Below are 17,106 nucleotides of genomic sequence, written 5' to 3'. Positions count from 1 at the left end.
TGGGTTCAGTCCCTTGGTCCAGGTACATATGATCCCCCAATCGAGGTGTGTACAGGAGAGGATCGATTGATGCTTCTCTCTCACATTGGTGTTTCTCTCTCTTCCTTCATCTCTCTCTAAAAGCAATGGGAAAAAAAAAAATCCTGGGTCAGGTTTAAAAAAAATGATTGAAAACTATATTAGAGGAACAGTCAGTACTCTAAATAACAAGGATACTACACATCACTCCTGAAGTGGTGGCTTTTCACTTAGAGTACATGACTGTTCTAAAATATTTCAATCATTTTTCTCCTGTGCTTCTACTTTTACATGTGTAAATTACAGCCTTTGGGCATAAGTTTTCTTAAATAACTGTAAATCAAGTAGATGCTGATGTTTATGAGCAGATTTGTGTCTTCTGGTTTTTTATGGTCATGTTATCAGTACACCCCTTCAGAGGATCATAAATACTGAGAAACATTTTATACAAGGTACATTTTTCATCACCAAAAAATAGAAGTTAGTACCTTAAGTTTCCTAAAACATGCCACTTTTGCATTTGAGCTAGTTGATGGTTTATTGCAGTATGTTTTTTTTGTAAAATGTAACCAAAATAAAATAATAATTTTAGATTTACACCATAGGATAAATATGCCAAGAGCAATCAGACTATCTTCTACAGGCAGGGACTGCTCCACTCTCTGTTTCTTAACATACCTCCCATTCACCTAACCTAGAGTTTCCGCATTGTCCTATGATCCCACCAACTAGTGGCCTGGAAGGCCATGAGTCTGGAGAGTTGCTGCATGGGCTACTGCAGTATTGGCTGCTACAGCAAGCTGCTGTAGGGCAGCACCTTTGAGTACTTCCCCCACCCCCATTTGGAACTGGCAGGAGTTAACTGCCTTTTTGTATCTGGATGGACAGACTTAGTTCTATCAGAGAGCACATCCCTGACAAACCTTTTTGTATCTGGATGGACAAACTTAGTTTTATCAGAGAGCATATCTCCTTGAAAGGGGGGTATTGGTTACATGGATCTGGGAAAGGTCAGGAAGAGAAACAAGGTTATCATTGATTTCTTTTCATGACGGTTGTATTTAAATGGTTTCTCATTCCTTGTCACTTTTTTTTTCTTTTCCCCTACCCTACTTGCTCTGCCTAGCTCATATCCTAAGTATACATAGTGTAACTTGGAAATTATTGTTCTGAACTAAGAGATAGTATGATGCCAACTGTCCATTGCACAGAGCATGGTGATAATCATGGTTACCATTATGGAGGATCTACTTTGTTTTCAGGTTCTAATCTCATCTCTAATTTTTAGAACAAATCCATGAGCTAAATATTGTTTTCTTTTATAGATCTGGAAACCCAGACTCAAGGCTACATGACTTACACGTAATGGAATTGGATTAGAGGCCAAGCCCACATTCTTTCTACTGTACAATAACTACATTTCTTTTTTTATTGTATTTTCCATTACCATGTGGGTCCCCTTACACCAACCCTCCCCCTCCACAATCACCACACTGTTGTCCTGTCCATGAGTTATTTTTCATTTTTGATCAATCCCTTCACCCCTTTCCCCTCCCCACCTTAGCTGTCAAGGCATCCAAAGATGGAATTGAACACAGATCTGTCTATTCTTTGAAATCCCAGTTCTTCTTGACTTATTTATTAATTTGGTCAAAATATTTATTGAATGCTTTCTGTACACTAGGCTGTATACAAGAGGACTACAGGGAGATTTCAGCGTAGTGACTTCAGAGCTGGAACCTTTATTATATTATTCCACTCATGACGCAGCAACAAAGCAACTTGGATACAAAAGTTCAGTGCAAATCTGAACCATTGCAGCTGAAGCCTGCCACCCCATCTTAGAGCACCAGCATTCTGAGACTGCCTCATAAGCCATCCTATATCCCAGCAAATTCTAGTTTTGAAAACACAGATCTTTGTGTCTAAGAGTCATGACAACCATAAGAGGGACACATTTCTGTAACCACATTTTACACAGAGGCACCAAAAGGGAAAGAGTCCTGCTCAAGACTACAGCTTGGACTATAACCCAACTCCTAGTTCTTGTCCAGTATTTTCTTCTTGCTGCTTCTCAGGAATCTGGATTGGAGAAGACAGAGTACATAACTTTCGAGTCTTTCCTTGTGCCGAGAGCCTCTCCCTGGAGTTTCTGCCCTCATTAGCATTCTGCCAGCAGCCGAACGTAGGCAGGAATATTGTTGCTGTTCATGACCAGGGGAATAATCAGTCTCAGCTATTCCCAGGCTCTAAACCAGCCAAAGTAATTGGGTTTAATTTTAATTTTTTTAATGGCTTGAAATTAATAGAAGCAGCTGCTGCCACAGTGTGTAGGTGTCCTTCTCCAGAAGGCAGACACACACACACACACACACACACACACACACACACACAAAATCCTACACATAAAATAAACTCTGAAAAATAAACAATAGAGTGTGTAGGACAAAAAGGGTAATTCAGAAATCAAGCAGTATCTTTTTGTTATCAAAAACTCCCTGGCAATATGTGGCACTATCTCTCTCCTCCCACCACTCATGCCCATCGGCCTGATAAGATGGTAATCTTATTAGACACTGGGTGTAAAAATGTGTTGCCTCCATCTGAGCACTCCCTCACTCCCTCCCCCTTCTGGTGACTCACCAAGAGATTAGCTGTGACAAAGTGAGGAGAAAGATAAGAATAGTTATACTGGTGACAGGAGCCCTACCATAATTATTTGGGGGAAGATAGGATTGGAATTAGGAGCAGATCCTGCTTGCCTAGGGAGGGTGGATTTATAATGTAGGCACCATCGCAGCTTCCTGGCTGTGCCAGATGTCATAAAAGAAAAGGAGGAGTCCATGGGCTCAAACCAGGTGATGGTCTGTGTTGTTCCAGCCAGACGTCAACTAGAGGCTGTGTATTGGCATGGATGGCAAACCATGCCTCATGGAGGGAAAAGGAATTAAAATCTTACCTCATTTCAAATATACTTGTGAAACCAGATGCCAGTTTGCTTCTCATCCCCAGGTACATAAAGTAGGAGAGCCAAGAAACTCAAATTGCAATTGTCTCTGCAATTGAAATTGTTGAATGAATATCAGATTGCGTAGCGTTGGTGTGGTGAGAAGAATATGTGTTTATCAGTCAGACCATAGTGCACATCAAATAAGTAGCATATTATTGGTATACAGCAGGTGCTTACATATGTTACTCCTTATGGAAATGTCTGATTGACTTTGTTTTGCGTACCTCCTTTAGGAGTTACTGCCTAAGAAGATAGATTCTTTGTTAGTTCCCTCTCTGATAATTTGAAGAAAAAAGTTTGTGTCTACTGTCAAAGAAGTCTCTAGGGTTGGAATTCATTTTATTCATATCCATGTTTTCTGCCTGATTGGAGAGGAAATGAGGGCTTCTGTCTTTCAGGGCTCCTGAGGAAAGCTAGGGAATGCTGCTGTTTTAGACAGCCTTATGTACTCCTTTAGGTCTTAGGTTTGTTTTCCTCTATGCTCACATAACCTCCAAAACAGTGCATTGGGGATTCGACTGACATTTTGGAGAGAAGGTAGAGAGGATGGTAAATGGAAAGGAATCATTCATTCATTTAGTCCTAAATTCACTCATTTATTCAACAAACATGCTTTGAGCTCCTCTTCAGGGCCAAGCACTGTGCTAAGTGCTACTGATTTTGAGATGAATCAGAAATACAGCAGTGTCTGTAATTAGTATTTAGAGCACTTAGTTCATCCTGGAGTTACTCACAAAGGCTTCAAAGAAGAAATGTCATATGAGCTGGGCCTCACTTTTCTACATGGGAATTCACTATGTAGAAAAGCACGGGAAAGGCAATTAAGACAGATCAACATGTAAAAAGGCAGGGAGGGTTTTGAGAAGATAATGTATTCAGGGCATGACTCACAGCTTCACTTGGAGAGCATACAATCTACAATATTGGTTGGTGTGGCTGAAATTATTTAGTTTGTTAATCTCTTAAATTTCCCTCACAAATATATTAATGTACCCAATCCATAATTGTTTTTGGGCAATTCCTTTATGCAAGGCCCTGTGTAGATCCTACGGAACCAAAGATGAACAATATATGAACCCTGCTCTCAAGGAGGGCTCAATCTAATGGTGGAGAAAGGCATGTAGTCAAATCAGTATGATGAAATAGAAGCTATAATAGAAAGGTATATATTCTGTGATTGTGAATGTGTTGAGTATGTACATGCACGTGTGTGTGTGCTTACTCATTCACATGTACACACACAGCTGAATCTGAGGATGTGAGTTATAGGTCTCCCTCATACATGTGGATGTCCTCTTCGGTCACCAGGATGATGGCTTGTTCCAAGAGCTGGATCAGCCTTCAGTCTCTGAGTTCTGAGGACACAAGTCTTGGAATCTTCTTGCTTCTCTGGCAAGATCAGGCATGATAGACTCTTTTCTTTCTGGAGTTCTGGGGAGTCATGCACTCTTGACCCTACCCTACCTCCATTTTTATAATATCATTTGGATAGGAAACTTGAGAGGATTGCTGTGAGAATTAAAGGAGTTAATACACTATAAAGTGTTTAGAATGGCCTAGCATATATGGTCAATGATATATACATATTAGGAGTTAGTATTATAATAATAATTATTATTATTGTTTTATTGTTTCCATTGGTATCTCAGACTATCTGTGTTAAACAAAATCAGAAGGCTGCCTTCTGTAACCTAACATCAAGCACAGGAACTTTCTTTAAGGGATTCTTTAACTTCCCAAACTTGTACTCCCCTGTAATGTGGGCCTTTCTGCTTTCCCTTCAACTGAATGTTACAGAGTCTTTATGCTGAGCTAAAATTTACCTCCCTATGTGCCTACCATTTATCTTTGGACATGAGTGTTCTTTTCCTTTTATCATTGCTTTTTAAAATAGGCAAGTATTATTTGATGTTTCTCTGTACCATTTCTAGTGAGAGGAAAAAATGTGACACTCATCCCATCTTCAAGAATCCTACTTTTTCTTTGAAGAAATTTCCATGTACTATTGTTGCCCATTGTTAAGAGGCAAACCAGGTGACAAAACTTTTTTTAAACATCATATGTTAAAGTAGAGAAAAATTAATAAAGAATGAGTAGTCAGAGAAGGCTTCAGAGGAGGTATGTTAAAGGATAGGCATTTATACATTATTTTGTTAATTAATTAATGAATTCATGAAAAATTTTAAACCCTGAGTCAGAGTCAGAGTTTACCAAGTAGTTAAGATGGCAGGAGACGGACTCTATGGGGAGAAAGTATCAAATACAAAGACACAGAGGTATTAGAGGTATGACCAAAAATTGTGTTAGGGACATGTAAGTTGCTCATATGAATAAATATCTGAGTCACTCCTCATATAGGGTACAAAGAGAGAAAAATGGCTGATGATTTTGGAATTACAGGGTGATCTTAAGTGTTGTTAGCCAAACTGAAATGTGAGGGAATGGAGATATTTGGAGAGTTTTTAGGGAGAGTACTGTGAGATCAGATTTTTCTGGAAGCAGAAGTAATGCTGTGAGTTGGGGGTGGGGGACATGGGGAGAAAGGTAGGTGGCAAGATACTATAGGGACTATGAGCACAGACTTTGGAGTTACACTAGTCTGCAGCTGATACAGAATCTGCTGCTTACTAACCTTGCAAACTTAGGGAAATTTTTACCTCTCTGAGCTTCAGTTTTCTCATCTATGTAAACAGGATGATAATAGGCCCTAGCTCATAGGGTTGTTGTGATGATTAAATGATAATGCATATAAAACATTGAACACCATGCCTGAGACATAGTGAAAACATAATAAGCAAAAATAAGAGAAAAACCAGAAGTGCACTCCAAATGAGAGACACATTTCTCCCACATACTTCCAGCCCTCTTTTCCCTTATTCTTTGCATTACTTGAAAGACCTCATGGATTTCTCCTCCTGAGTCCTTCTCAAATAGATTTTTGTTTGTATCTGTAGCAGAGTCTGGAAAATCTAAGCCCTGAGCAGCATCTCAGCTTCTTGAATGATTACCCAGGGCCCATTACCTTCACTCTGTCTGCAAATTGGGTTAGGCATCTGATCCACTCAAGGGAGGAGCTGGGACAGCTGCAGGTATCAGATGAATTCTCCTGGTAGTACACAATCAAATTTGGTGGAGATGGTAGGCTGTCAGAGTCAAGTTGCTAAACTTGGCTAGAATAGGAAAAAGCTGGGGTAATTGGATTTAAAACATGGAACGTGATTGGATATACTAGCAAATGAAGACTTGAAAACATCAGAATCATAACCTGAGGGACTTTTGACTGTAGGAATCACTTGTGCATGAAGACACACTCACTTTGTGCTATAGGAGACTCAGACTCAGACCTCTGAGTCAGGGCCTAAAGTGACTGTTCCAGACCTTTGTCTGGGCACCTCAAGACCACTTTTACTGGCAATCTCCCTGAATACAAGTCTGGAACCCTGAGACTAGCTTATTGTACCAGCTTCACATTCTTGCATGTTCAATCCCATCACAAATGTAGACCATTATCTATTCTCCCTATACCCTCATCCCTGCAATGGTCCCTTCTCTCTCTTCTCTTGGTTTCCCACTGCTTCCTTCTGTATCTGAAACTTTCCACTTTCCACTTTCTCCTTTGAAACAGCACTATGGTTAATAACCTCACTTGGATCCTCAGTCTTTCAGCCCACTGCTTCCTTTTCCTCTTCCCTTAACCAAGTATCATTCTTGGTACATGATACTTAACAAAATTTGCTGAATAAAACAAAAACTAAAGCTTGACTATCTTGGAGGCTATTACTTCCTGTGTGAGCTGCCTATCCTCTTGCACTCTGTGTACAGAAGAACAAAAAGGGGACAACTTTCTTCTTCTTTCCCTGCGCACCTCCCAGGCCATTATTTCTCTATCTTATCACTGGCATCTCCAAAATTTCAATATAGGGAGGTTTAGGGTAGCAACCTGGTTAGAAAAGAGGCGTGGCTAAGGAGGTTTTCTTAGTTACCTGTATATTAAAGAAGGCTGTTGTTACTTGCATGCCCATTCCTCCAGTCTTTGGGAGTAGGAAGCAAATGGCCTCTATTGATGGGCCTAGCACCCTAGATAGCCTTTGATACTGCCACTGACTTTCCAGGAAAAAGCCCTGTTCCTCTGTCACTTATGCTGTTCTTTCTTTGTCCTATCTATTTCAGCATTTTCAGGTTCTTGCCCATCTTAGATTCCATGACCCATCACTTCATCCACTTTTCTCTAATAATAAAAAATCGGTCTTGTTTTTTCTACCCTGTCCTCCTTCTGACCACTCTCATCTATGTCTTGGACTGGTACAGTCACAGTGCCTTACTTCTTTCATTTACTTGAAACATAGCCTGTGATCTCAGGATAAAGTTTAAATTTTCTAACATGGTTTATATAGTCCCTTTCTAATCAGGTTTCTGTCTTCTCTTCAGACATATCCCCCTTCTCACCCTTTGTGCTTCAGCCATGATCAATTTCTTGTCATCCTAACATTTATTTCACTTGTCCCCTCTTTCCCCCTGGCCTTTGTTACACTCACATCTGTAACTCCAGGAGCCCATAGTTTATCAAGAGGAACCATGGAGAAGTATTACAGAACTTGGAATCAGATAGAGAAGATTTGAATCCCAGCTTTGTCATTTACTTGCTTGAGACTGTGGAGAAGCTCTTTAACTTTTATGAACCTCCATAACCACTTCTGCAAGGTGGAATAACAGTACCTTCATTGACAGAATAGCTCTTTGTGTTAAACCAGGTACAAAGTGATCCCTAGGTATGTCCTGTCCATTCCACTCTCTTTTCTCTCAGCCCTTCCTTTCCTCTTTTTCTTTTTTTCTTTTGTTTTTTTTTTTCCCTCTCTGCATTACACTGAAAATATTTAGGTGGGATTCAAAACATCCAGGGACACAGAAAAGCAATACAAGCCACTCTGTGTTACAGCATCAGTGTCATGTAACCTCTGCTCTTCCACAGGAAGCCCCCAGCCTCACCACCCACCTTGGCTATTTAGACAGTTTCAGAAAGACACCAAGGTAGAAACAAGATTCTGCAATAAACTAAGGGCATGTTATAATGATCTTTAGGCTCTTAACAATTTTCTTCAGACTGCCCTCCCTGGACCCAACACCATTCTTGTTTTTCTCAACCTCATCTCTGATAGCCCTCCTCCTCACATTTTCCTCCATGTGTTTCTGTGCCCCTTGGCTTCTTAGTTCAATGCCAAAACAGTACAGGTGAACCTTATATGCTCTGGCCACTATTGCCAGAATCTTCAGAAACATATTTGCCTTAAGAAGCTTCCAAACTGATACTAATGGATAATAAGACTTAGAAAGTGCTCATTTAAAAAGCAAGTTCTGCACAGCTTCTGCATGGTTAAAGAAAACATCAGCAAAATGTAAAGGGAACCAACCATGTGGGAAAATATATTTGCCAATGATACCTCAGACAAGAGTTTGATCTCCAAAATATATAAAGAATTCACATGACTACATACCAGGAAGACAATCAATCCAATTACAAAATGGGCAAAGGACCTGAACAGACACTTCTCCAAGGAGGACATACAGAGGGCCCAGAAACATATGAAAGGAAGCTCAGCATCACTAGCCATCAAAGAGATGCAGATTAAAACCACAATGAGATACTACTTCACACCAGTCAGAATGACCATCATAACCAAATCAACAAACGACAAGTGCCGGTGAGGTTGTTGAGAAAAGGGAACCCTAGTACACTGTTGACAGGAATGCAAACTGGTACAGCTACCATGGAAAACAGTATGGAATTTCCTAAAAAAACTAAAAATGGAACTATCTTTTGTCCCAGCAATTCCACTGCTGGGATTATACCCTAAAAACCCTGAAACACCAATTCAAAAGAACCTATGTACCCCAATGTTCATAGCAGCACAATTTATAATAGCCAAATGCTGGAAACAGCCTAAATGTCCATCAGTAAATGAGTGAATCAAAAAACCATGGTACATTTATACAATGAAATAGTATGCAGCAGAAAGAAGGAAATCCTACCTTTCACAACAGCATGAATGGAACTGGAGAGCATTATGCTAAGTGAAATAAGCCAGGCGGCAAAAGACAAATACTATATGATCTCACCTGCAAGTAGAACCTAATCAACAAAATAAACAAGTGAGCAAATTAGAACCAGAAACATGGAAATAAAGAACAAATTGACAGTAACCAGAGGGGACAGGGGAGGTGTATAATGGGGGAAAGGAGGGAAAGGGTCATCAAGGAACATGTATAAAAGACCCAGGGATAAAGACACCTGGAGGTGAGGATTGAGGATGGGAGGTGGGGGTGGGTAGGGTAGGGGGAGAGTAATGTGAGGAAAATGGGGACAGTGGTAATTGAACAATAATAAAAAACAAAAGCAAGTTACTATACAACATGGGAGTTAAAGTGGTTTGAAATTGTCAATGGACGATCATGGAAAATGCACAGTTTGATACAGGTTTTGTACAATTAACAGAGTTTGAAGAGACAGAAATGAGAGTCTTTCTCTGTAAGTGAGAATGGTCTGGATATCAAACAGCAGGACAGGGTGCTGTGAACCTGTGGAGTGGGTAAATGTAAAGACATTTTAAGAACTATGACTGGAATATTTTGCCTTTTTTCACAGATGTGTTTTAGTATTCCTTCTTGGAGAATGAGCGTGGTGGCTTAGCAAAATTGCCTGCACAGCGTATTTTGAAACAGTATTTCCAAAAATGCTTCTGTGGAAAACTAGTTTCATGAAATGTTCTGTAGAAAAATAATAGTAATCTATAAATTAATGGTAATCATCTAATAGTAGTACAAATCTAAAAAGTGTTTCTTCCTTGAATATTCATAGTGCACATTCTTTCAATAGGTCTAAATTAGTCATGTAACACAAAAATTTGACTTCCTTGAAAAGGAGGCATTATTTATGTCACTGTAACATCACACTCTTTAAGCATTTTGAAAGGACATAACTATATTGTATGTTAATTTTTAATAGTTTATTGACTTCTTCCCTGCTACAATATATATTTCAGGAGGACAGCATCTTGCCTATCTTACTTACTATTACACATCAAGAATCTAGCATAATGCCTGGGCAGTGTTCAGCTGCCCGGGCAGTGTCCAAAATAAGAATAAATAATAAATAAAACTTGTTCATCTTTGTTTGATGTTGTATTGTCCAAGCAGTTGATAAAGGGTAGGGCTGGAATTTGAGTAAAGCACTGCCAGACTCCTGTCTCTTTGATGGCAGATGATATGTGTTGTCGTCCCTGGCTAGTACCCAGGGTCCTTGATGTTACAGTTTTTCCTGGGTACCTATTCCCAATTACCACCTTTTGAAGCTTGAATGGTTGTCTAATATGCCCCAATTTCTTTCTTTGTATCTTTCAGGCAAAGGCTGCCACCTAAAAATGTCTACTACTACCGCTGCCCGGACCATAGGAAGAATTATGTGATGTCCTTTGCATTTTGTTTTGACCGAGAAGAAGATATTTACCAATTTGCTTACTGCTACCCATACACATACACTCGATTTCAGCATTACCTTGACAGCCTGCAAAAGAGGAACATGGATTATTTCTTTCGGGAGAAGCTGGGTCAGAGCGTGGTAAGGCCCATTCAGAACTTCCATGGGGGCTTAGCAATGGATTTTCATAGAATGCACATAATGAATACTAGTGCTCTGTAGACTATATGCTCTGGAACTTTTAGAAATTATTGTTTTTAATGTGTAACTCTTTGCTATAATATGGCTACCAAGAAGTCACAGAATAAGATATGACAGATGTTTATCTTTCTGAATGAAGCTGTTAAATCTCTGTAGCAAAATACAGAAGTTCTGCTAATTTCCAAAAACACTGAGAGGAAAGAAAAAGGCTTCTACTGGGTGTCACAAAGGGCATGAAAGCATTTTATGAAAGTGAGCTTCTGTAATTAAGAGTAGGTTTGTTTTTTAGTGAATTTAACTTGCCTGCAGTGCAGGTGAGCAGGTGGTGTGCAATTTGGATGCGCTGCCCACAATGTGTTCTGACTCTGCCATCCATCAGTTTCCACCCCTTCTTCCTTCCCGGTTTAGTTCTCTGGGTCTGGACCTTTCAGTCTTACACTGTGGATCAGTATTCTGTTGCTGATATGACAAATTACCATAAACTCAATGGCTTAAAACAACACAAATTTATTATCTTACAGTTCAGGAGAAGTCCAAAGCTGGTCTCACTGACCTAAAATCAGGATATCAGCAGGTCTGCATTCCTTCTGCAGACTCTTGAGGAGAATTCATTTCCCTGCCTTTTCTAGCTTCTAGAGACTGCTTGCATTCTTTGGCTTGTGGTTCCCTTCCACCTTCAAAGCCAGATATTGGGTGGTTAGATCTTTCTCATGCTACATCACTCTGACATCAAATCTTCTGCCTCCCTCTCTCACTTGTAAGGACCCTTGTGATTATGTTGGGCTTGCCCAGATGATCCAGGACAATATCTCCATTTCAAGGTGTTTAACTTAATCATGTCTATGAAGTCCCTTTTGTCATATAAGGTAATACACTGACAGGTTCTAGGGATTTGAACCTAGACATTTAGTGGGGTGTGTTGTTCTGTCTACCATCACTTTCCTCTTTCCCGCCCTGCACAACCCAGGATCTGAAATTGCTCTTCACATCGGATGCATAGGTTTTGTTCTCTGTAGTCGGCAATACTTTGGTTACTGGTACCCAATAAACAGATGATATTTTGGTTTTATGTTCACTCTTTAAGAAGTATGGATTGTGCCTCTGAAATAGGTATATTGGGTACTTTAAAGGCCCTAAGTGAAGACACTGGTGGAATTTGCAGAAAATACCATACTTGAGTTCCTTTATGTATTGGTGGAAAAATGGACTCCGCCTAGAGGCTGTGGGTTCCACATAGTAATGGGTTCTACTTCTAAATAAAAGTTTTCAAGACTAGACTGCTTAAAAGACATAGCCTAGGCCAGGATACTTCCAAAAAGAAAGAAATAAAGAGGACTTCTGCATGGTTCAGGTACATGAGAGTCAAATCTTGACTCCAAAGCTAGCATTCACGGTACTGTTCTTATAGGCTAAGAGTCTCTATACACTAAATTTTGCTAAATGTCTTTCCTCTACTCTACCTGCTTCTTAACAGTGCTTCTGATGGGTGCCACGTGTATCTAGTGCCTACATTTTGAACTGAAAACTGGGACACATGTTGTATCAGCCAGCATGCTAGCAGGAAACAGATGGCAGCCTCACATTAGGGTAATTTGAGGAAGACTTAATAAATGGGCTATTTACAAGGTGTGTACAGTGTGTATGGAAACCACAGGGTATAGCGCACTTCCCTGGGGCTAGTAACAGCTCAAAGGGTGTGAAGGGAAGGAATGGTTACCAGAACACAATGTAAAGAGCCATGTAGTGGCAACCTTGAGTGGAACAGTGACCTTCAGTTGGGGAATAAAGTCAGCCTGAAATGACCCCACAGAGAAGAAGCTGAGAAAATAAATACATAGAGCTCATTCTGTTACATCTCTCTGATCTCTTTCTGGGTGTTCTTTATGACCAACCCAAGCAGAAATCAGAGGGCAAAGAAAATCCATACAAATAAGCCTCCCTAGGCAAAGAAAACAGTGGATAAGGGAAGAGAGTGGATGTAGAGAAGCAAATAGAATATATTAAGCACAAATGGTCTGATCAACACAATATTACTGGAAACAGTGATATATTGAGGTTATTTGAGATAGGATTGTCAGAGAAATTCTGAGATGCACCTTAGCCAAACATAAGAATTGTAATATCAAGTAAGAGACTGAGAAGTTCATTGAATATCCATGACTTTTAAGTATAGGATAGGATCTGTACATTCCATTCCTGTGTACACTGTAGCCCCCCTTTAATTTATGCCAGACAGAATGTGTATGCACATTGAATGGGTATCTAATGAATTATTGAATGAATGAAAGAATGTCTTAAGATGTATGTCTAGAGGCAATGTGAAGAGCTAAGAGCATCAAAAAGCTGATGGGAGGGATAATAGGATAAGATAAGCTGCCAATAATACTCAAACACATATCTAAAATAACAGCAATATAAATAAGGTAGAAATTTATTTTTCTTCTGTATAAAAATCTAAATGTAGGCAATCCAGAGCTGGTATACTGGCTCCGTTCCTCAAAGCCCTTGGGGTGTCAGTTTCTTGCAACTTTCTGCTCTGCCATCTCTGGGTTGTGGCTCTCAATCTCTTGATTTAATGTGGAATTGCACCATCTCATCCATGTTCTGGGCAGCAGGATGAAGGAGGTAGGGGGAGAAAAGAGAAGATGCAGTTATGTGGCACTTTTACTTTTATCCACATTTACCTAAAGGGGGGATGAGAAGTAAAGTTTTCATTCTGGGTGACATGTTTGCAGCTAAAAGTTGGCCACCTGGAACTTATGGAGGAGAACTGATATCAGAGGACAGCCTTTGGTCTCTGCTCCAGGGGACCTGAGCTCTGCCTCCAGCGCTAATGCCAAACCACTCGGATGGCCTCGGATGTTACTTCCTCTGTCTGGGGACGAGTGTTTCCATCTATAAAATGAGAAAGTTGGACTTGAATAGAGATTTTTAAATTATTTTTTGAGGAATTTCTGAGTTAGAAAAAAATCTGAGTTTCCCATCCTCCTTCAGATCCTGTGAGAGGCCTTGTGGGGATATGCTACGAGGCACACAAGTCTTGGTGCACTTCCAGGAGTGCATTCTATATGAGAGGAAATAAGACGTGTTCAAACAGATATAATATTTTTAAAGTGTATAATTAAGTATCTCATGAGTTGTTTAAGGAATTAATAGTCAGACTAAAGATCATGGAGAAGATGGGTTTTAAGCCAAGTGTTGAAAGGTGAGTAGGATTACTGAATATGGTAGGGGAGAAGGTAGCAGGAGACAGCCTGAGTTGTTGCATGGTGATGGTTGCTCAGAAGTCTGATTTGATTGGAACTGGGCATCTTCCTACTGGAAGATTAGGATAGATGAGAAAGTTGGGGCCAGGCTCCAGAGAGCCTTGATTGTCATCTTAAGAATTTGTGACTGTATCCTTTATTCAGATTGAACACAGAGGTGCTGGGTCAGGCACTTAATACATGCTATTTTTCTTATTTTTCTCAATAGTTTTATGGAATAGGTGGGATTATCCCAGTTTGGGGGTTATATAATCTAAGGCTAAAAAGTTAAGTTACCTGGATAAAGACACAAGGCTAGCTCATGTCAAGGCCAAGATTGAAACCTATGGCTTCTAATACTGTGTCCTGGTGCTTTGATAGATCCACTGCTACTTTCTGTGTTGGACCTACTGAGACTCATGGTATATATGTGAAATAAGGATTATCATAATTAAAGCAGCACCTTAAGAAAACAAAGATAATGGAAATGCAGGGTGTACCTGTGATAGCCAAACGAGATTAGGGAAGCTCTATGGGTTGGCTCAGTCCCTGTATTCTGGGTCTCAAAACAGATACTTTTGCAGATAAGGACAATTCTTGGTTACCAGGGCGTTTGATATGGTTATGTCTGAAGACACCACTATAATTAGTTAATCCTTATTCAAATGTGGAGGGAGGATAATTACAAGTGGGAAGTCTAAACATGCCAACATCCAGATCTTAGGAAGATCCAGCAGAAGCAAGATTTTGAATTTCTAGTGCTGAAACTATTAATCACCAGGGATATTGCTGCTACTGCTACGAATTACATACTAATGGCATTTTATGTTGTCATTCAGCAGTGACCTCTTCTAACCCCACCAAACAGAATCCCTCTATACATGCATCAAAGCCCCAATCCTACATTTAAAATAAATACATCATTTTCTTGTTTTAGCACCTTTGTTGAAGTATAATTTACATACCATAAAATTCACCCATTGTTAAGGTTTAATTCTGTGACTTTTAGTAAGTTGATAGTTTTACAACTATTACCATAGTTCAAGTTTAGAACATATTTATCATCCCCCCCAAATTCCCTTGGTAATCCCCACTTCTACTCCCTAGACAACTACTTTCTGCTCTCTGACACTGTAAATTTGCCAATTCTGAACACTTCATATAAATGAAACTATCTACTATGCAGTCACATTTGCATTTAGCATGTTCCACTTAGCATATTTTTGAGATCTATCCATGTTGTGATATAAATCTGTAGTTCATCCATTTTTAGAGCTGAATACTATTCAACTGAAAAGATATACCACATTTTGTTTCTCAGTTCTCCGGTTGATAGACACCGGGTTGTTTCCACTTTGGGGCTATTATGCACAATGCCATCATGAACATTCATATACATATATTTAAGTGTACATGTGATTACATTTCTCCTGGTAGATTTCTAGAGTGGAATCATTGGGCATATAGTAAGTTCATTTGCAACTTAAAAAAAGCCCTGTCAAATTGTGTCCTAAGTTAGTAGTGCCATTTTACATCCCTACCAGCAGTATAGGAAAGGGTCACAGTTTCACTATGTGCTTACTTGGAATTATCTATACATTTTTATTGCAGCCATTTTTAGTGGGTATGTAGTGGTATCTCATTGTGGTTTTAATTCTTATTGCTTTAATGACTAATTATGTTGATTATTTTATCATGTGCTTATTTTCCATTTGTATATTTTCTTTGATGAAGTGTCAGTTTAAATCTTTTGCCCATTTAAACAAATTGGGTTATTTGTGTTCTTATAATGAAAGTTCTTTATATATTTTGAATGCAAGTCCTTTTAAGATCCATGCTTTGCAAATATTTCCCCCTAATCTATGCCTTACCTTTTCACCTGTTCTCTTAACTATGCTCTTTGCAGAAGTTCTAAATTTTGAAGTCCAGTTTATTAGTTTTTTTCTCTTATGGACCGTGCGTTTGGAGTCTTATCTAAGAACTCTTTACCCAGCTCCAGGCCACAAAGATTTTTTCCTGTATTTTCTTCTATGCTTTTATAGCTTTCATATACATTTATGTTTATGATACATTTTGAATTAACTTCCTTTGTATATTCCAAATTATATTTTATTTTAACTTCCTTTTTAAAGTATATTGTATTGATTATGCTATTGCCATCATCCCAATTTTTCTTCCCTTTATCCCCACTCTGCCATGTATCCCCCACCCTCCAGTATCCCCCCCACCCTTAATTCATGTCCATGGGTTGTATATATAACTTCTTTGGCTTCTCTGTTTCCTATACTATTCTCAACCTCCCCCTGTCTAATTTGTACCTACTAATTATGCTTCTTATTCCCTGTACCTTTTTCCCCATTCTATCCCTTCCCTCTCCTTACTGATAACCTTCCATGTGATCTCCATTTCTATTATTCTGTTCCTGTTCTAGCTTTTTCGTTAGTTTGTTTTTATTTTTTTAGGTTCAGTTGTTGATAATTGTGAGTTTGTTGTCATTTTACTGTTCATAGTTTTTGATCTTCTTTTATTTCTTAGATAAGTTCCTTTAATACTTCATGATAAGGGCTTGGCAGTGATGAACTCCTTTAATTTTACCTTATCTGGGAGGCACTTTACCTGCCCTTCCATTCTAAATGATAGTTTTGCTGGATAGAGTAATCTTGGATGTAGGTCCTTGCCTTTCATGACCTCAAATACTTCTTTCCAGCCCCTTCTTGCCTGCAAGGTTTCTTTTGAGAAATCAGCTGATAGTTTAATGGGAACTCCTTTATAGGTAACTCTTTCCTCTTTTTTTTTTTTTTTTTTTTTTTTGCTGCTTTTAAGATTCTCTCCTCATCTTTAATCTTGCATAACTTAATGATGATGTGCCTTGGTGTGTTCCTCCTTGTGTTCAATTTCTTTGGGAATCTCTGGAAGTCTGTTTCTTTCACCAGACTGGGAAAGTTTTCCTTCATTATTTGTTCAAATAAGTTTTCAATTTCTTGCTGTTGTTCTTCTCTTTCTGGCACCCCTATAATTCAGATGTTTGAGCACTTAGAGTTGTCTCAGAGATTCCTAAGCCTCTCCTCATTTTTTTGAATTCTTATTTCTTCATTCTGTTCCTGTTGGATGTTTATTTCTTCCTTTTGTTCCAAATCGTTAATTTGAGTCTTCCTTTCACT

General features: G+C 39.1%; 1 protein-coding gene across 7 annotated transcripts in view; it reads left to right on the top strand.

Annotated features, from left to right (window-relative positions):
* LOC114496646 (BEN domain-containing protein 5) overlaps positions 1-17,106 on the top strand; it is a 1,079,970-nt gene that overhangs the window by 603,931 nt on the left and 458,933 nt on the right. For all 7 annotated transcript variants that reach the window (XM_036026057.1, XM_036026055.1, XM_028512265.2 and 4 more), the window contains exon 5: positions 10,424-10,640. In XM_036026057.1, coding sequence (XP_035881950.1) covers positions 10,424-10,640 — 217 coding nt within the window. The remainder of the gene's footprint in view (positions 1-10,423; positions 10,641-17,106) is intronic.

The sequence above is a fragment of the Phyllostomus discolor genome, chromosome 5, assembly GCF_004126475.2.
Source record: "Phyllostomus discolor isolate MPI-MPIP mPhyDis1 chromosome 5, mPhyDis1.pri.v3, whole genome shotgun sequence".
In the NCBI taxonomy this organism is placed as follows: domain Eukaryota; kingdom Metazoa; phylum Chordata; class Mammalia; order Chiroptera; family Phyllostomidae; genus Phyllostomus; species Phyllostomus discolor.
The sequence above is the reverse complement of the archived record's forward strand: the minus strand, read 5'-3'. Positions and strand labels throughout refer to the sequence as shown.